Here is a 20,892-nt window from a genome sequence, read left to right as displayed (position 1 = left end):
TGGTAGTTGAATATTGAGCCTTTCACCTCCAGGTTTTCTGCACAAACCCAGTCCAGGTCATTTGTGACCATCTACTGGATGTTTGGTGTCCCACATGAAATGAATTTGATTGATCTCAGTCACTTCCCCATGGTCAAAAAAACCCTCCATTACATCCTGGTATTTTGCAGCAGAATGGCCAGCCATTGAGTTGCTGGCTTACAGGTGGTTCCTTCCAATCAACATGGAGGCAAATAGAAGGAGACCTATGTGGGAAGCTTGTACTTTCTTGTGTTATATTGTGGACAGAGGCTTTCAGTGGTACTCATTTGCCATGTTTTACCAGTGCTAGATTGATACATTTTTTAAAAAACAAAGAGAAGGATGATGGTATGATTAAATTTCCCCAGTTCACCTGTTATTATTTTATCCTGGTTTTCTAAGGTGTGGATGTGTGGTTTTGTTTTGTTTGCTTTCTTGTTTTTTTTTTTGCCAATTTTAGGATTGAACTTTTTAGGAGCTATCTAATTTTTCATTTTTAGGATGTAAATTTCAGGGAGGCTGGGATGATGTCCTGACTGACTTTGCAATGCATAAGGTTTTTTTTCACCCAAGGAACTCAGAGCTCTTTACAAACATGAGTTCAGCAAACCCTATAATCTCCCTGTTAGAGTTAGCACAAGTACACCTCATCATCCCTATTTTACAGATGAACAGAGAGGTAACATGACTTGCCTGAACTCACAGACATGGATCCTAAGGCCAGATTGGACCACTGTGATCATCTAGTCTGACCTCCTGTAAAACACAGATCATTTGGACTTCTCTGAATTAATTTCATGTTTGAACTAGAGCAAATTTTTTTTTTGAAAAATATCCAACCTTGATTTTAAATGGCGAGTGATAGAAAATCCACCATTAACCTTGGTAACTTGTTCCAATGGTAGTTACCCTTACAGTTAAAAACGTGCACCTAATTTCTAGCCTGAATTTGTCCAGCTTTAAGTTCCAGCCATTGGATCTTTTCTACTAGACTGACAAGTCCTTTATTATCAGATTTTTGTTTCCCATGGGGTACTTATAAACTGTGATCAAGTCACCCCTTGCCCGTTTCTTTGTTAAGCTAAACAGATTGAGTCTTTCACAATAAGGCGTGTGGTCCAATCCTTTAATCGTTCTTGTGGCTCTTCTCTGAATCTTCTCCAATTTATCAACATTCTTCCTGAACGGTGGACTCCGGAACTGGAGGCAGTATTCCAGCAGTGCCAAAGTCACACCAGTGCCAAAGACAGAGGTAAAATAACCTCTCTTCTCCTATTCGAGAGCCTCCTGTTTATACATCCAAGGGTCACATTAGACCATTGACCACACAGTGGCACACTTGGAGCTCCTGTTCAGCTGGTTATTCACCAGGATCCCCAAATCTTTTTCACAATCACTGCTTCCCAGGATAGAGTCCCTCCATCATATAAGTACGGCTTGCATTCTTTGTTCCTCGATGTATACATTTACATTTGATTATGTTAAAATGTGGATTGCTTGCTTGTGCCCAGCTTAACAAATGATTGTGAGGTTAAGAATTGACTCCATGGAGTACAGACAATTCAAAGTAGTTTTTTTATGTATCTTCTCCAAAAGGAAACAAACACAAACCTGGGAGGGGCAGTGTTGTTGCATCAACCAATAAGTGCCATATAAGTAAGCCTGCAGTCATACCATTTTCAGTTCTTACAACCCAAGCACGGTCAGGCCAGCCCAGTACATGGACAGAGTCCTTAGCAGAACTTCTAGGAGCTGCAGGAAGGGGATTGGCAATATACTAGGGAGCAGACTGAACTTTTGTGCTGTTGGGGCACTATGGTTTGGAGAGGCAAAGAATTAAATGACTCCTAGAACTGACATCCTAACCACTTGCCCTCTTTCAGAAAAGTGGGGAGCCAAATTCCAATACAGGCATTGCCCCACATCCTAATTAATCCTTACCAGGTTCAATGAAATGTTCTTCACTTCCTGACTTCAATCTACATAGAGTTGCTCTGCACTGTCAAACAACTGCTGCTGTCAGTGCAGTGATGTCTAGTTTTGATACGTGACCAAGTCATCGGCAGGACTTAGTATAGAATCCAGGAGTCCTGGCTCCCAGCTTCCTACTCTAACCACTAAATTATCTACTTTGTAGATTTTAAGACCAGAAAGGACCACTATGATCATCTAGTCTGACCTCCTGCATAACATTCACCTACTGATTCCTGCATTGAGTCCAATAGCTTGTCAAATGAGAGCGTATCTTCTTTTGGAAGACATCCAATCTGGATTTAAAGACTTTAAGTAAGGGAGAATCCACCGTATCCCTTGGCAAGGCAATGCCAATGATTAATTACCCTCACTGTTTAAAAGAAAACGACGTTGTGCCACGTTGAATATTTCTAGCTTCAACTTCCAGCCACTGAATCTTGACTAAATTTCACAACTGTTGTGAAAGAATCATACCCCAAGACAGACAAGCCACTTGATATCTAAGAGACCACAACTTAGATGCGTGACCTGTTTTTTTAAATCGGGAAGTTCACAAATATTTGGTTCTGAAAATGTTGACAAGATGGTCCTGTAGGGAAGGCAAATGACTCTGGTGAACCAACTGGTATCCTCTTTCCTTGGAAGAAACTCACATTCGTGCTAGTGCAGCAAATACAGCTTTGTATTTGTTCACAGGGCTGCTTTGGTCTGGTTGGGGAAGAGGTGGGAGAGTGGTGGTATTCAATCAACCACAGTTTTTCAGTTAGACTGAGCCTGTGATGTCTTTCAGAACAACTCCTCACCCACATTAAATTCAGAATATCCTTCAAGGGGTCTTTGGGGCTCAGAAATGATGAAGCTGCTGGTTTAAATCTATGGAGTCTTCACTTATACAAATTACTCCAGAGGAACAGCCCTAGATGTGTTGGTAGGGTTTGAATTCCACCACCGAGTTGACACCAGTTGGACAGTCTTTGGAGCCCTATCCAACTCAGTCACGCTACGACTGAAAGCACAAAAGGTTCCTATTAAACCGAGGAGGAGGCTGGGGGGGAGAAAATTCAGCTTCCTGAGTTTTTCATGGTCCTGTTAATGTAGCAAGCTGGTGGCATGGATCCAGAGTGCTCACTGCCACTGAGCAGAACACATAGTAAAAACAAACCAAGTACAATCATTTGATTCATATTTATTATTCAGTTCTTCAGAGGATGAGCTAGCAAATTTGTGTCGGTTTGGCTTGTGTCAATGTTGCTTTAACCAGGGTAATGTCCTTCTTTTAGTATCTTCCATAAACTTCAGTGAAAGATGTCCTGCAGCAATGCAGGCAGATCCCAAAAGGGTCAGGTCTGAAAGGAGAAATGTCCTGGTTATGGGGCAAAGGGAAGAGGCTCTGCCTGGGGTTGGAGGAGAGCATGGTGGGATAACAGGAAAGCGGGGTTATTGAGGGGGATTCCATGGGATTGGTTTGGGGGGTTTGTTGTGAGCTTTGGGTTTGCTGTGAGCTTTGGACAGGAGACACATGGTGGTGATATGGGCTTTGGGTGGTGGGGATTTCACAAGGTTTGGGATGCTGCACGGTCTGGCGTATAGGGCAGTGGGACTGTGGCACTCCAGGGAACAGGAGATGGATTGTGGGTCAGGAACCTGACCCCTTAGGAAATACGAGGAACAGGGTGACAATGACTCCATGAAGTCCTGGGTACAAAGGCAGTGGGTTCTGTGTAGTGTGGGGGCATGGATACATTTGTACTCTCAGCCCCTGGGGATGGGAAAGAAGATACAGTAGGATTTGATACTTACTAAGAATCTGGGATAACCCCCGATTGGTTAACACATTTCCTCTCCTGCTCTCTAATTCTCCATGGTGACCCCAGTGTGCCAGATTCTTCCGAAAGGGGTGGTAGCCGTCCTGGGACCTTCGTCGAGTCCGGCCTCAAGCTCTATTATCAGCAATATCTGCGGGGAGAAAGAGGTGAGTGAAATCCCACCGGTGGGAATATCTCCAGGCTGTCTGAGAGACTGACTGAGCTGCCTTGCAGGGCTCCCGTAGCCTGATGGTGGCATTGCATGTCCACAGGGCATTGGGCTGCTAGGTTGTACTGGAGAGGCATCAAATTCAGTCTGTCTGGGACAGGGAGGAAGCCCACTGTTGGGGATTGAAGGGGTGCAGAATAGTTCCCCTGGCCTCTTTTCCCTACTCTAGGACAATCTCATGTCCACTGCAAATTCTCTTCCGAACACATATGACTCAGGGCAGTGCAGTGCTGGAGACCCTCAAGCAGAGTTCTACCCCCCACCCTCTCTCTCTCTGTGTCAGGCTCTGGAGGGACTGGGTCCTTTGCTGTCTCTGCTAAATGTTACCTGAATGCCCTACGACGCAGCATCTCCCCTCTGATTTATTAACTGCAAATGAGATGATTATTCGCCTCCCTAGTTCTGATCCCATTAGACTTTCTGTCTTTGAGCCGCGAGTGCCTCCCCTGGAGAACCAGCAGGGAAGGTGTCCTGCTGCCGAGTCACTTTCTCTTTCATAGGGTCCCAGCTGGCGTCTTCTGCTTTTCTGTCGTTCTCTTCCCCCACAGATGTCAGCCAAGGTCTTACTGCTGTTCCTCCACCCATTTCTGCTTCCAGCTCCTCCTCACTGTTGCTCTCCTTCTTCTTCCTCTCCAGGGTCTGGCTGCTGCTTTTCTTCCGCCAGTCCTAGGAAGGCCTCTTGCTGCTTTCCTGTCCGTTGCCCCGCCACGCGCACACAGACCCCAGTGTGGGTCTAACTACTGCTGTGTCAGTTTCTTTCTGCCCAGCAGGGCACTTACACAGCCTTGCATCACCCTCGTATCTGAGCGCCTCACAAGCACTAGCGGACTTGATCCTCGCAACACCACTGCGAGGCAGGGCAGTGCTATTATCTGCATTTTACCCCTGGGGAAGTGAGACACAGGACAGGTGAAGCGACTTGCCCCAGGTAGCCCTGTGATGTCTGTGGCAGAGCTGAGACTTGAATCCAGATCTCCTGAGTTCCAGTCCAGTCCCTTATCCACTAGGCCATCCTTCCTCTAACCATCTGTGGGCTGCAGCAAGGTGTACCTGAACTTGTAATTTAGTGCATGGGTCCCATCTTTCCTATTCCCTTCTCTTAACTCCTTGTTCTTCCTCCTCTCTCTCTCACCACATCTCCTTCTGCTTCTCTGTTAGTCTCACCCCATCTCCCACTTTCTCCTGCACTACCCATTCCTCCGACTTCTCTAGGATCCAGCAAGAACTGCCTCGTCAGTTACAGTCGCAAAAGCCAGCACCTGCTTGGCCAACATAACTCAGCGCAGAAGCTCCCAGCAGTCATTAGTTTGTGCATGATCCTCCTGGAAGATTATATTCCCTTTCTGTTCGCCAATGTTTCTTCAATACAAACCTTTTTAATCTACATCCAGATTATGTCTCTGATTTAATATTTTATAAACCCTCAACTGCCAGCGTACACTGATCCGTCTGTGCTCTGGGGAAAAGAAATTGAGTTCTCTTCTTATAGTTCATCCCTTCATAGCCTGATAACATCTCTCAGCCATTTACTGGACTCTGTCTCTGGTGCCTCCACGGTGTAGGAGCGTCTGAAATGGAACACGGTAAATAGCTTGTATTTGCAAATGACTTGCGTTGCTTTATTTCCCTAGAATCAGAGGCATTAGAGCTGGAAGAGATCTGCTAGACCCAACTCCCTCAGCTACTGCAGGATTGTCCTTTCTTTTCTAGTTGCTTGATCCGTTGCAGGGTTAACTGCCTCTAGCATCCGCCACTTCCCAGGCAAAGACCAATCTGCCGTAACAGATCATCACGGTTTTTCCTGATATTCATCTTAACTCTGTGCCTCTTTGATCTCAGCTAGTTGTTTCTAGCTAGACTCCCCGTGTTCTACACGAAGCAATTCTCTTCCCTCTTTTTAGAGGTGGTCCTGAATCAAAACTGGGGTGCTAGGAAGTTCAGGTCCAGTCTTATCTGTCTGGTTATTGAACCTAATCCTCTCTGCTGTCATTTACGCTGGTAAGAATCAGGAATGACTGGTCGTTATTTGTTTTACAGTAGCACCTAATGGCCTCAGCCAAGATCAGGGCCCCATTGTGCCAGGTGCTAAGTACAGTAGTAAGACCGCCTCTGTCCTGAAAAGCTTACAGTCTGACCAGACAAGGCAGGCAAAGGGAGTGCTCTTGTACCGATGGGGAAAGGATGCACACAGAGGGAAAGTGACTTGCCTGAGGGGGACACAAGGCGTCTGTGGCGGAGCAGGTAGATCTCCTGCGTCACAGTCCAATGCTTTAACCTAAAGACCGTCACGGTGAAGTCACTGGCGGTACGCTGGCGTAAAGCCACTGGGAAGGAGACAAAAATTAGACCTCCTGTCTCCATCTTGGGCTGACCCAAAGCTGTGGATTGGAGCAACCCTCAGCTTCGTGACTTGGGCCTACCTCTTTGCGGATCGCACTCTGCAGACGTTTGTGGTGGGGTCTCGTGTACACCTCTGCCTGCGCATCTCTCTGCCTCATTAATCGTCATTGCCATGAGCCTCAGACTCCATCTGGCTTCAGAGAATGATCAACAAGCCCAGACTGGAGATGTCCCATCTACATTAGTTACAGGAATCTGCCTGTGGCATACAGTCTGTTTCTCTCCCTGTTAATGGAGCCCAGGCTGAGGTCTGCGGAGTGAGATCAAGGCAGATAGCAGCTTATTACTCTTTAACTTTTCTATTACTAACAAAACAGCTTATGCCTCCAATAAAGCAGCCATCGCAGCCCACTAACAGCCTTCCCCAAGAGGAGACAGATCAGAGGCGTGGGATGATAGCTTCTGGAAGCGCCGCTAATGGAAGCAAAGAGGACTTGACATTGCTCTATTGAAGCAGAACCAGATGTTCCCCTTTTTCTGTTCTGTTTCTTCCAAATAATCCATGCTGTTAAAAAACAAACAAACAAATCCTTTCTCTGTCCCGCTGACCCTTATCCTTGCTGGTCTCCCATCGCTCCCGTTCCATCTGCACCATGGGCTCCTTGGCCCCGCGTTGTCCGTATTCCCTGGCATGCAGCGTCTCAGTGCTACTTCCACTCCCGTTTATGAATGGCAAATGAAATATTAGCTCTGATCCCTTTGGAATAGCCTGTTACTTCTCTGCAGATCAAACAGGGCAAAGCTTTAGGCTGCTGCAGCTGTTTCTCCTTATCCTGAGATTCACCAGCATGGGGTCATCGTATTCTTCTTTCAGTCTTTCCTAAAGGTTTCAGCGAGGCTCTTACTGCTAGACTTTCTTTAAAGGTCTCAGCCAGGGACTCCCTGGTCCATTTCTCCCCATCACTCCAAGTCAGACACTTCTTGCTGCTGTGACTTTCTCCTTCTCAGGATCCACAAGAGTAAAAACCTATTTAGGGTTCCATCCACAGGTGCTGACTTTTATTTTTAACTCGGGGTGCTTCACCCCGGCTCCACCCCAAGATCCCACCCCCACTCCGTCCCTTCCCCTGAGGCCCCGCCCTCGCTCCACCTCTTTCCACCCCTGCTCAAACCCGTCTCCCAAAGCCCTCACCGCTCCCTGCTCTCAGTCCTCTCGCAAGTGCCTCCTGCAGCCGCCAAACAGTTGATCAGGAGTGCCACTGATCAGCTGTGGCTGGTGGGTGCTGAGCACCCACTTTTTTTCCCCCATGGGTGCTCCAACCCCAGAGCACCCACGGAGTTGGCGCCTATGCTTCCATCCATTGTCTCCTCCGTTCAGTAGAATATTCTACGCAGTTTTGCTGGGTTGTCTTTTCTCTCGCCTACTTCCCATGCGGCACTGAGTTGACTGTTTTTTTTACTGGAGAAATGCATCTTCTGCAATTGCTCTTCCTCTCGTTCTTTCTGTGTCTTCTGTTCTTTCTCATTTTCCCAGGTCCCTCATTTTAAAGTTGCCCCGGAGGAATTCCTCAAGTTCCAGTTCCAGCGATTCACCACCTTGAACCTCCACCCCAGCAACACCGACATCAGCGTGGCCGTAGCTGGGATCCTGAACTTCTTTAATTGCACCACAGCCTGCCTCATCTGTGCCAAAGCTGAATGTAAGTGGCCCTGGCTTGTGTTAACCCCTCCTCCTCCCGCTTGCTTCTCATTTTATCCCCTTCCTACATCCGTTACCTCTCTCTGCTGTGTAAAAATGCCTCTAGGGTCTAGCACTGGTTGGTGAAATCCCACCGGCAAAGCTGGTGTCAATTGCTGGAGGCCTGTGCTTTTCTCTGATTATAGTGGCCTAAAATAATCCATTTTACTAATGACGGGGTCTGTCCTGTCCGGGGCAAGAAGGGAACTTGGTGAAATCAGAGGCGAGTGAGAGGCCTGCAGCTGGAGGTCCACACTTAGAACCAAGTCCAGAAATTTCCAGCAGCAGTTTGTGAGAGATGGGGCTGGGGGGAAGGACATTGGCTGCCTTTTGGTTTCATAGAGAGCGTTTTAGCTGATGGATGGGTTTCCATAATGGAAAAAGCCTGAGGTCAGTTCCTGACGAAGCACGATTTGGAAATGTGTCTTTCTGAGACTTGTGTGCAGTCTGTGACCTAAACCGAGTGCACGCTGGATTTCGCTACTGTCCAGCCTGTTCTATGCAATCCTGGGTGCTGACTTATTCACTTGCGCATGATTCTGCCACCATGCATGCCCCAGTAACTGCACAGCGGTAAGCCTGCCTGATAACTTCTACGCACATTAGGCCTCCCTCCTCCACTGGTTTTGTGCTCCAGTGTAACGCCATTGACATCCTGGGATTCGCTCCTGATTTAGACTGGAGTCAGCGAGAGGGGAATTGGGCCCCATGTGTTTTGATGTTAGCACGCAGGTATGTAGATCTGGGTGGTTACTGACGTGCATCTCTGAGCATGAGAGCAGGCCTTATAAATCTGACTTTTGTGTACAATGCGGATGGGCCCATACTAGACCTCTGGGTCCGAACCCACAAACTGGGGGGAAGTTCAGATCCGAACTCTGCAGCTTTGGCTCATCTCTACTGCACACAGGTAGACACACTTGTCTACACAAGCACACACCACCCCTTTTTACGCATGCACCGTCCTTTCGCTGCCGTGCCCTCACACGCTTGGGTCTTTCCAGGTCATATCATTAAGAGTGCAGCTAACCTCACCAGAAGTCAGGACATGACATGGTTAAGGGTTCCCATTAGCACGTGGGTATTTTCTTTTCAAAGTGGTAGCTGGATGCATTAGGGCTAAAGTGTTCCTGTACCAAGGAGCCTGCTGTAGGGGGTGGTGAAGAGGTGCACTGCCCTAATGGGAGCTCCAGGGGGCACTGTGCATCACTTAGCCAGGCACAAGGCCTTCCAGGAGCAGCCGAGTGCCCGCAAAATGTAAGCGAGCAGCCTGGATCTGTCCTTGCATTCAGGAGAGCAATAGGACTTCCAATCTACCAGCTCCGGCATGGATGCCAAAAGGGTCCTTGTGCCCACTTCCCAAATTGTGCACTCGCTGAGGGCCAGATCCTCAGGTGGTGTAAATCAGCAAAATCACCATTGACTCCAATTTATTCCAGCTGAGGATCTGGCCCAAGGTGTGCAACGACCCTGCGTTGATGTTACTGCCGCAGCCTTAACTCTGGTATTTTTTCACTCTGACTTTTCTGGCTGTACCTTTAACATTGCCGTGAACCTATTTTTCATAACATCTTTTTTATACCTCATGTGCAGCTTTTCCTTATCTCCACCCCCCGGCGACACACAGTGTGATGCACACACACTCGGGAACGCACAGACCCATAACTGGGCGTCTGACTGCACCTGCCCATCCACAAGCTGACACACTCAGGTGCCTCCCACTTCATTCAGTCCCTGGTTAATTTGATCCTTTATTTAACTGGATCGAAGAATCTGAGGAACCAAATGGCTTGTGTTAAATAATTCAACGTCCACCCTTAATTGAATCAATCCAGATAGTTTTAATCAGGGACTGCTGGATAACTCAATTGCTGGCTCCAGGAAGTTACCCTTTAGGGCTAGTGTGACATTTAGCCACAAGCCCTGAGTAGGAGGAGCCCTGCCCAGGCCCAGAGGAGTCCAAGAGTGAAGGTGCCTCATGCAGCTACAACTCCCCCATCCTGCTCTTTGCACTAGCCTTTATGCTGGCACAAAGGACAGGAATGGACCATAGTCCTGCTCCGTGGGGGGGAAGCAGAAGCCAGCACCCCAAGCACAGAGACTGCTATTGGCCACTGTCCTTGAGCAAGGGCATGGGAGAGTGGGGCTTTTTGCATCCCCCTTTCTGGCCGAGCCAGGACCGCACACAATCTGGCCATTAATTGATAAGGAAATTCCATTTTGAGGGACAACGTTGTTTGTTTTGGTGTGATAGCTAGAAACTCGAGCCAAAGGAGCAGAGAGTCTGAGCTGTTTGGTTTAACGCAGGGCTGTGTGACAGGACTCCTGGGTTCTGTTCCTAGTCTTGCTACTGACTCACACTGCAACCTTGGAAAAGTCTTGGCTGTGGGCCAGTTGTCACCTATGCTGGAGTGAACAGAAATTAACTCTCTCTCGCAGTCCATGTTGTTACTGGTTTTGCACCGGCGTGCACTCGGGAGCAGACTCCGGCCCCGTGACTCCATTTCCCCATCTCGGAGAGGCTGCGAGGGATAATTCGCCCTAACCTGGAAGGCGCTGCGTGTTTTTAGAAAACCCGCTGCACATAGGACACAACTCCAGCTCCGATCTGTCGTGGCCGGAGATCGCAGTTGCTATCACAGTCTCGACCATGTGTTGTACAAGCTGTGATCTGCACCCTGGCAGTGAGAGGGAAAACAAGGCAAGCTGCTTAATTCAGTCCAAGAACGTGGGGTGGCTGAAAGCAAAGGAGAAGGTTCTATGCCTGGGCCACGCGGACACCTACCAGAGTGTGCATAATTCGTATCAAACCCTATGTGCTCAATATTACCACTGCGCCAAACCATTCTGTGCCAACACAATGGCTGATGCAAACGGCTCACCCTCGGGGAGCCGCCCAGGGAAGACTGCCTGCAGGTGGCATCTCCCCAGGGGTCCACTGGGGCCGAGGCATCCCTGTGCTGTCATCCTCCGCTCAGGTCAGGGCTTGTAGCTGAATACTACAGTGCAGGGAATGAAATGCCTGCATGGATACATGTGTATGCACAGATCCTGCCTTCTCCAGTAGCCCTTGGTCACAGAGATGGGGAATCACTGATGCAGAAAGTGAGTCAGTGCAGCTCAGGACTCTGGAGTAGAGCTGGTGAATATATTTCAAGGAATAGTTTTTTCATAGAAAAAAAAATTTTCAGGTCCCCAAACCTATTTTTCGACTCCGGGCTGAAGTTAGGAAAAGGTTGAGTTGCACAAAAAATAGCTTTAAAGTGGAAACGTTTTGTTTCGACCATTTCGTTTCAAATCGACATTTGGTCAATTAAAAATAAAGGGGGCGGGGGGTGGTGTGTGAAAAAATAGTTGGCTTGAAACAACTCCCCCTGTCCCACACCCAGATCATTTGGAATCAACTTAAAACAAATTTTTTTCAAGTTTTTTTTTAACAACAATTTACAGGGTGCAGGGGGGAGAAGGCTTTCCGTCCAAACTGACCGGCATCTTTTCAGCTCGGACCTTTCAGGCCCTGGATTGAAAACTCCGTTATTCACTGTCGTATTCCTGAGTCCCACTCACCGGCTTTAGCCACTAGAGCAGTGATACTCAGAGGGTGGTTCGCGAGCCACAAGTGGCTCTTTGCTGTGTCTCCTTGCAGCAGGTGATGTTAAACCATTGGTTAATAATTAAATCACACAATCGGGAGGCTTTTACTGCTTATTAACCACTTGTAGTTGATAAAATAATAATACTGTATATAAAAACTAAATATTTCCCCGCGTACTGTTTAAATCTGAATCTCTAGTACTATAGTAAATGAAACAATGAATTCACCCTACTGTGGCTCTTTTGGGTCATGCTGATCACTAAGTTGGCTCCTGAACCACTGAGGTCTGAGTATCATGGCCCTTCATGAAGCTGCCTCTAAGTCCCCAGACACAAGCTCAGAGCGGGTACTGTGCTTGGTTTGGGAGGCATTCCGGCTTTGCCGCTCCCAGATGAGCCTCGATGAGTGGCGCAGACTGAGACGACATCTGCTCCTGCCTCTCCACACTTGGTGGTCCTCATTTATGCACTTCAAAGTTGCCGGGAGGGGTCGACAAGTCCTTGCTCATATCTGGCCTGTGAAACAGCCTTCTGAAGTGTCAGTCTGTCAGCGGCAGGCGATCCCCTTTCTCATGTCACTGGAACAAAAAGGGAATCTCTTCATCTTCCCCTCCCCACGCTGAGAGGAGGGGAAGGTGCGAACCAGCGCGGCTATGGGCAGGATATAACGTGCTGGGAATGATAATTCTGTCGAGCCAGAGGAGAGGAAATCAGCTGTCTCCACTGAGCTTCCTCACCCGCCTCGTGGTGCCTGATCTGGTTTAGCAACTGGCCAGCAGAGCTGTGCCTTCTGACCCAGAGAGTCTCCACCGCTGTCTGCCTGCAGCGACAGGACAGGGTAGGACTCGGGAAAGGCTAGGGTAGGGCGAGCACTAGTGGAGGGCGGTGGGGTGGTAGGGGAGGGATAAAAATGGAAAAACTAATCAAGAGAGACAAAATGAGGGCCTGATATGAATTGCAGTTCCATTTAGCGGCTGTGTTAGGGGATGCTTTCCAATCTGCCTCATTAATGCTTGGCTGAGACACACGGCCTGCGGAATTAAGGAACAGGATCTAATTTTATTTTGTGGGGCTGAAATTAGACATAAACTGGAACATTCCAGCGTGTCCTGCTGGCTTTTCTTTCTCTCCTGGGGAATTTCTGCACATTGTGGGGGGCAGAGCCTGGTGTAAATCGACCGCGCTCCCTGGGCTCCTATTCTGCAGCGCTTTGCACAGAGCGTCTGCTACCGACGCCTGCCCCAGTGTTTGAGCTGGAGGAGGGGCCCCTGCCTCCTCCACCTCCATATGTGTTCATTCACCTGGGACATGGAACTGAGAACCCCAACGTGAGCTCTGCGCCCGCCTTCCAGGAGACCTGCAACCTCCCCGCCGTCATTACTCAAGATGGAGCCCGATCGTGACAGTGTACCACGCAGGAGGCTCCCCTGAGTAACATCTCCACAGCTGGCCTTCCACATCTTTAACCAGCTCGCAATAAGGCAGGCTTCCTCCTCCCCCTGTTCCCCCCCCCAGCCCCCGCTCCCCCAGGACTTGCAGTCCTGCTGTATTTGATATTGATCCGGGCAGATGCATTCTGAGTGAGGCTAATGCGTTCCTGGAGTTCACAGCGAGGAAGAGCGAAAGTCATTTGATTTAGTCTAATGTGCAGCTTAGGCCTGTCTCTCTGCAGACAGGAGAAGCTGGCTTTAACCCTTCATGCGCCAGCATCCTGCACTATGGAGTCCTTATTTTGGGTTATCATAGTGCATGGAGGCCCCTGCTGAAATTGCGGCCTCATTGTGCTAGGCACTGTGCAAAGACGGAGTGAGAGGCAGGCCTTGCCCCAAGGAGTTCACAGGTGAGAGAGCGAGAGTGAGAAACAGAGACACAGAGCAGTGAAATGACTCACTCTAGGCCACCCAGCAAGTGCTGGGAGTAGACAGCTTCTCTCCTCACTGCTGGGCCAGTGCCCTTTCCGCCAGCCCGCACTGCCTCCCGTCATTATGTGATTAGCCTTGCCACTGAAGCCGGCACGGAGGGGTGTCCGTGGAATTCTCATAACCTACAGCTGCTCCTTGCAGGAAGAGTTTAAATGTTTCCTGGTGGTCTTGGTGTTGTGCTGTAGATACCCAGTGACTGTTAGTCTGTAAACAGCCAGTGCCCTCCCATTAGAGTCCTCCTGCTATGCTTTGGGGGAGTGCGGGGGGGGGGGGGGGAATCGGGTTCACTTACTGGGCTAGGAATCAGGAGATGGGGGTTCTAGTCCTGTGTGATGATGGCTAAGTTATTTCTCCTCTCTGGGTATCAGATTCCCCATCTGCCACATGGAGCTAATGACACTGACCAACCTCAGAGGGGAGTTGTGGGCCAAATCCAGTCATTGAGATGATGGACTGTCTTATTTTAAGGCACCGGTGTGAGACTCAGAAGGCCTGGGTTCAATTCCTGGCTCCACGTGTGACCTTGGGCAAGAATCTCTCTGTGCCTCGCTTTCCCGCACCTGTGAAATGGTGGTGATAATCTTTCCTTTGTCCTGCCTACACTTCACATCTCTCTGGGCAGGGGGTGGTCTCTGACTGTAACTTTGTATGATTCCAAGCACCCGGGGGCCACAATCTCAGTTAAAGCCTCCTGTCACCACTGCAATGCTAATAATGCACAATAATTCCTGTTTGCTTTAGGAACGCCTTCCAAAGAAATAACACACCCAGGGGTTCCCAGTAGTCTTGGGATTATCCTCCCATGACTCCATTCCAGCTTTTGTGATTTAAAGTACTGGGGCATCAGTTAATGAGACAGAGGTCTGCTCACCACCAGGCCACTGGTTTAAAATCAGCTCAGGTTGGTAGCCGCAGCTTGGGTACTTGCATCCAGTTTTGCTCATGCAGAAAGATGGGGGGAGGGAAGGGTCCTCAATGTCCTTTTCTTAACCAAGAGAAATGCAAAATTGCCATGAAACTGGACCATTTTTAGAAAGACAAAGGAAACACAAAAGCCTCCTTTTCTGAGGGCTTAATGGAATCATGGTGAGTGAAGGTGCTTCTCAAATCTTTCTCGTGTGAGCGCTGGTTCAGAGTTGCCTAAATAATAGCAGAGTAGTTTTACTTATACCCTTTCCCCCAACCTGTATCTGGCTTGTCTATAGATTGTAAACTCTCTGAGACGGGGACCATCTACTACTCTGTGCCGGTAGGATGAGACCCTATTCTTGGCTGGCCTTTAGGCACGACCGCAATAAACGTGATTAATAATAACCAACAGTTCTTGCTGGAAGCGTCTCTGCTCCTTGGTAGGAAAGGAGACTGCGGGTGCGGAGAAAATTAAATTATGCAGAGATCTGGCACAAAACTTAGACAACACTTAGGTCCCACTTAAACCCATAAAATAACACTCAGGTGACATATAGGTCCTCTTAGAATTTCACCCTCCATGAAGAAATAGACTAGGAAGTTAATTTCATCCCAGAGAAATCCTGCTGACTGCAGTTGCTTTAGTCCCCTGATGAGTTCCTCCTGGATTAAGGAGGAAAGGCAGGGGGCACTACATGGTAAAGAGCTCAGTGTATGCACACTGGTTTGCTGAGAAACCTCTCCGTGAATGAGACTCCACTCATCTAGGCTTTTTCTCTTTAATGCATCGCTTTGTTGCCTTTTGTGAAGAGTTGGGCGTTCTTGAGAGCAGCACTCTCCCTCTTGATTGCATTGCATTGTACCGCCTTGTATTGCTTCCCCAGCCCTTGACTTTCTGGGTGAATAGACTGTTGAGTGCCGTCAAAATGACATTTAGTTGAAGAGTTGAGTGCTGGGCTCGAAGCACAGGAACGGTGAGGGTACGTCTACACTGCAAACAGAAAACAACCCTTTGGCAGCAAGAGTCAGAGCCAGGTCAAGTGACTTGGGTTCACAGGGCTCAACGCTACAGTGCCAAAAATATTAGTGTAGACGTTCCCACTTGGGCTGGAGATCAAGCTCTGAAACCAAGTGAGAGAGGTCAGCCTCAGGGCCTGAGCTTCAGCCCAAGTGGGAATGTCTGCATGGCTATTTTTCGTCCTGTACCGCGAGCCCCTGTCAGTTGAGCCAGGCTCAGAGACTCAGGGCCACAGGTTTGTTTATTTATTACAGGGTAGACTTACCCTGAGTGCCCCTCTGACTGCCAGGGCACTGGCCTTAAGCTCTGGGTTTGGGATCTGTTCTTTGTTCTCTTCCTTTGGAGGGATGCTGGTAGTTAACTAGTCCAGTTTCCATTTGTTTAATTCCTCCTTTGAAAAAAGCTAACCAAACAAACTCCTCCCTTTCCAGTCCGATATAGGGCCGGATACTACATAATCTTTCATCATGCCAGGAGTTTTACTGGCTTCATTGCATACATGAGAGTTTGCCAAATCAGGGCTTTGGATCGTAAGGTATTTGGGCTCGGGACATTCTTGTTGTTTGTTATTTATATGACAGAAGTGCCAAAAAGCACAGAGGCAGAGTGAGACGACCACTGCCCCAAAGAACTTGTAGTGCGAATTAGTGATACTCAGACTGTGGCTCTCTAATGGGTCTCCTGCGGCTCTTTGCAGCACACGATATTAAAACACGGTGTGATTTAATTATTAACCAGTCCAAGTTATTCACCAATCAGGGTGCTTTTACTATATGATTAACCAATTAAGTTATCAACTTGCACTAAGTTATTAACTTGTATGCTGTCAGAATCTATAGAACAACTAAATATTTTCCCTGTCATTCGCACTACGGTGGCTCTTTTGGGGTAATGTCGATTGCTAATTCGGCTCCTGAACTGCTGAAGTCTGAGTATCACTGGTCTAAATAGAGAAGACAAAAAAAAAAAAAAAAAAAGAGTGGGAAGACAAGCAGAGAAGTGACCTGAGATGGGAATAGAATCAAGGTCTCCAGAGACCAAGCCCAGAGCCCTACCCACTGGACCACGCTGCCATTCGACCATGTCCTCTTATTTCTCTGTAAATGCCTAGAATACATTTGGTTCTTGTGTTGGTCTGTGGCCGTGTTGGATATTAGAGCAGCAAGGTGGGCAAGGTAATATCCTTTATTGGACTAACTTCTGTTGGTGAGAGAGACGAGCTTTCGCGCTCCACGGAGCTCTTCTGCAGAATACATTTGGTTCTTTATTATTATTATTTGTGCTGGGGTAGCACTTTGAAGGCTCAGTCTGGGATCAAGGCCCAGTGTGCTTGAGCTATACACACAGAGAATGACAAGCCCCCTCCCGAAAAAAGCTGTATAAAGAATTACTTTCAGAAAGGCCCGGTGTCAAGATGATCTTCCCTCTGAGACGGGGCTGCAGGCTGTTCCGTCAGATGGCCACAGAGAGTTACAAATTGCTCCGTTCCTTCCCCTCCCCTGCTGGTCATGGCTTCTTTGCTTTGCAGCATGTTGCTACACCATTTGTCTGTCCAGGTTTGCAAAGGACTGGTTCCTATGGGAAAGGATAGCTGTTGTCATGGGTGGGGTACTCTTGATTCAAAAGTTCTGTTTGTGTTTCTTTTATCTGAAGGCCTTTTAAACCTAGAGAAGTTGCTTCGTCAGTTCCTTATCTCGAAGGACACCCTCTCGGTCCGGATGCTGGATGACAGCGGGGATCCTACCCCACTCCTAAAAGAAATCAGAGACGACAAAACCTCCACCATCATTGTACATGCCAATGCCTCCATGTCTCACATCATCCTCCAGAAGGTAGGCAGCTGAAATTACAGCTTTATAAACTGCCTTGCTTCCACCAAATGATCCTTCTGCATGTGCGTTGTACGGTTCCGGAGCTTAAAAACTCCTACCATGCGGCTGAAAATTATCTACTCTACAGGGAGATTTCCACTGATTGATGCTGAGGTCCTGGGAATAACAGTTTGCTCACTGCCTCCGGGATTCTAGGTGTAGAACAAATAGATTGAATACTCCGAGTGCATGCCCCAGAGGTGTCTGGCTTGGCATCCACGATGCCAAACTTTTACTGCTCTTATTGGCTTTGAGCAGGGTCAGCTCAGCTCTTTTGAAAGTCGGTCCGCCAGCAGTGTGGACTCTCTTTTCTGAGTACATCTCTGTTGTGTTTCTCCGTCTAGTTATTTTTTTACCAGATTATGTTTGTTTATTTTATTGTCTCCTGCACAGTTGTTGTGTTTGTTTTGAGAGTTTGGTTTAATCGGAGCATTGAATCCAGTTTGGGCTTCCACTTTAGTGCAGCTCTCCAGCGCCTGTATGGAACGGGAGGCTTTTTAGCCAATTATCGAATGAAATAAATATAAGTTCTGGCTCCCTGGCTTCACCTCTCCGTATACCAATGGGCCTAGACGAGGAATTCCTGGTGGTGTAGAAGGTGTTGTAATATGGAGTCAATCATCTGAGCCTAAGGAATCTAATCCAAAGGCCATTGGAGACAGTGGGACTCTCCATTGGTTTCAGTGAGTTTTGGATCAGGGCCATGATGCTGTGTGTCATTTTCACTCCTAGAAGAGAATGCATGTTTTCTAGGCCTGATGGATTAGCCTCGTGGTGTCCGTCAGTCCTACTGGCTGTACAACTATGTGCTAGTTTCCACAAAGAATCTTGTCCACAAGGAAACCATGTGCCACGGTACCATCCTACCAGAGTTGGTGAGACTTTGTATGACAGCCGCCATCTTGGCTGACTCATCAGGGATTGAAGTGGGGACCTCCAGTGCTAACAGCATAAGCTGCTACGGCTTGAGCTAAAGAACCCAGGCTCCCACGCTGCGGCTGTAACAGACTCAGATGCGCTGTCAATCAGCACAGAGCTACTCTCCAGTGAGTTATGTTTCCAGCTCGACAAGAAATAGTTTTCCCATCCCAGGAAAATTTCCACGATTTCGGAAAACGTCCCCATCCTGAATCGGGACGAAAAGTCGACATCTCAAACATGTTTGTGGACCAAAATGTGGAGAAAAAACTTGGATTGGGTCAGTCCCAACATTTTGTTTTGATTTTGACCTTTTAATAATGTATTAGATTCCGCCCCCCCCCCCCAAGTTCACTTAAATTTCAAAACAATACGTCGTTTTGAACTGAAAAATGGAATTTTTCATTTTAAAAATGAGGAAAGGGGACATTTGGACACTTTTCCCAAAATGGGAACTTCGTCGAAGCTGACCCTTTCCCGCGGAATGTTTCGGTTTCCACAAATCGGTATTTTCCAAACGAAAAACGTTAAATTGAAAAATTCCTGGCCAGCTCAGGCTCCCTTTGCTTTACTACTATGGTGAAAAAAATATGAATGTTGCCTTGGGGGATGCAAAGAAACAGTGGCAGAATTTCAATTGTAGATAGCTACTCTTGGGACGTGAGGCATGACAGCTGATGTGCGTCCCCTTGCTAATCTTTGCTGGTACAGATGCCAGACTTCGGTCCAGAGGCTGACGTTAGACTAAGGCTGCTAATAGAGGCTGCACTGTCGCAAGTGACTCCAGCTGGATCTCTCATCAATCCATTCCAGTGTCGTTTTAATTGCACATGTAAATACAACATAGTAGTTTTCACTGAGGAACAACTTTCCTTTTTCGATTTTTGTTATTTCACTAATCCCTCTGAAGCTTCTTATGTGCAGGAAATCAAAGACGAGGTTTCAGGTTGGGGTGGATTTGTAAATTTATTTCTAGATTTCATCTGTGAGTTAATAAAGAATTTGAATGAGCTCGCTCACTGTTGAGGGCTATCCCCTCGGCCTGTTGCCATAGTAATTTTCCACAGCTACAGAGCACAGGGGCTTTTTAGACACACTCTCTCTCCCTTCCCATCACTGAGGGATTCTCAGGCCATGACCGATGAAGATGTCAAAGATTGAGAAGATTTTGCAGCAATTCAATAACATTTAATGCAGTTGCCCTGTGTGGAGGTTTCCAAGGGGAAAGGGAAATGAACACCGCTCTTATGATTTCTGAACTTCTTGCAACTGGTGAAACTGGAAGTTATTTCTCTGTATACTGGGAGAGCAAGCAGAACAATGGGTGAAGATGATGATAAAACAGTTTCCTCCTTTGGGCTCAATCCAAACAGAAAGACTGACATTAATTGTAAAAGACTTTGGATCAAATCCTGTGTTACTAGCCCTTTCTTGGGCTCTGCTACCTTTGGACAATGAGGCAGAAGCTACAACCTCTCATATATTCCCTGCCCAATATGGTCTAGAGACACATGGTTGCTTCTTATATAGCCAGCCTGCCCCAGCTTTGCCAATATGTATGTTAAATGGATGAGATCAATGGAGGAAAGGAGACGGCTTGTTGCTTTCTTTGATTTTCTTCCCTTGAAATCCCACTTGCTCATTTCAGAGTAGGTCACAGGGAGAGCAGACATTGCTGCTCTCCCCAGACAGTGAAAACTGTGATGTGCAGCAGTCAGAAGATGAGAGGCACTGCGGTCTGGTGGTGGTCTGAGCACGTTGCCGGAGGATCTAGTCTTCTCTCTGCTACTGACTTGCTGTGTGTTCTTGGGCAAGTTACGTTCTCACAGTCTCCCTTTCCCAGCCTGTAAAAGACAGGGTGTCCTATTGATCTGTGTCACAGAGGTGTCTGTGCAGATTAGCTGCTTAGTATCTGTAAAGCACTTTCTAGTTCTTGGGGCGGGATTTTTAAAGCACTCAACCTTGGCTGAATTCTGCTCCCACTGAAGTCAATGGTATGTCAGTGTCGAGGGAGTAGAGGTTGTCCAGAGTGTCTTGAGGCTCTTATCCTAACATGTTGTGCATAAGTGCTAAGTGGTGTTGGTGTTAAAGTTCCTCTGATTTCCCCCCACCACCGTCTTTCTGTCCTTCATTTTCCAGCTTTCAGCTTATCAGCAAAGGGTCCCAAAAAATAGCTTCCAGGCCAGAAAATCTCCTTTTCATTTTCCCTGCAGAGGATGCATTGTGCCAGCGGTTTGTGCATCGGTGGAGGCTGCAGATTTGTTATGTTCATCAAGATCAATAAAAGTGATAAGAGGGTTAGAAAACATGACCTGCGAGGAAAGGTTGAAAGAACTGGGCATGTTTCGTTTAGAGAAGAGAAGGCTGAAGGGGGACATAATAATGGTCTTCAAATATGTGAAGGGCTGTTATAAAAGGGATGGTGATTAATTGTTCTCCAGGTCTACTGAGAGTAGGACAAGATGTAATCGGCGTGATCTGCAGCAAGGAAGATTTAGATTGGATAGTAGGAAAAACTTTCTAATTCTAAGGGTACTTAAGCTCTGGAATAGG

General features: G+C 47.7%; 1 protein-coding gene across 2 annotated transcripts in view; it reads left to right on the top strand.

The window, feature by feature from the left end:
• Window positions 1-20,892, top strand: part of GRIK4 (glutamate ionotropic receptor kainate type subunit 4) — a 297,360-nt gene that overhangs the window by 189,134 nt on the left and 87,334 nt on the right. For both annotated transcript variants that reach the window (XM_074936850.1, XM_074936851.1), the window contains exons 4-6: window positions 3,870-3,967; window positions 7,904-8,069; window positions 17,204-17,382. In XM_074936850.1, the coding sequence (XP_074792951.1) occupies window positions 3,870-3,967; window positions 7,904-8,069; window positions 17,204-17,382 (443 nt within the window). The remainder of the gene's footprint in view (window positions 1-3,869; window positions 3,968-7,903; window positions 8,070-17,203; window positions 17,383-20,892) is intronic.

Source organism: Natator depressus, chromosome 22 (assembly GCF_965152275.1).
Source record: "Natator depressus isolate rNatDep1 chromosome 22, rNatDep2.hap1, whole genome shotgun sequence".
NCBI lineage: Eukaryota > Metazoa > Chordata > Testudines > Cheloniidae > Natator > Natator depressus.
Note: the sequence above shows the minus strand (reverse complement) of the source record. Positions and strands in the feature narration are given on the sequence as shown.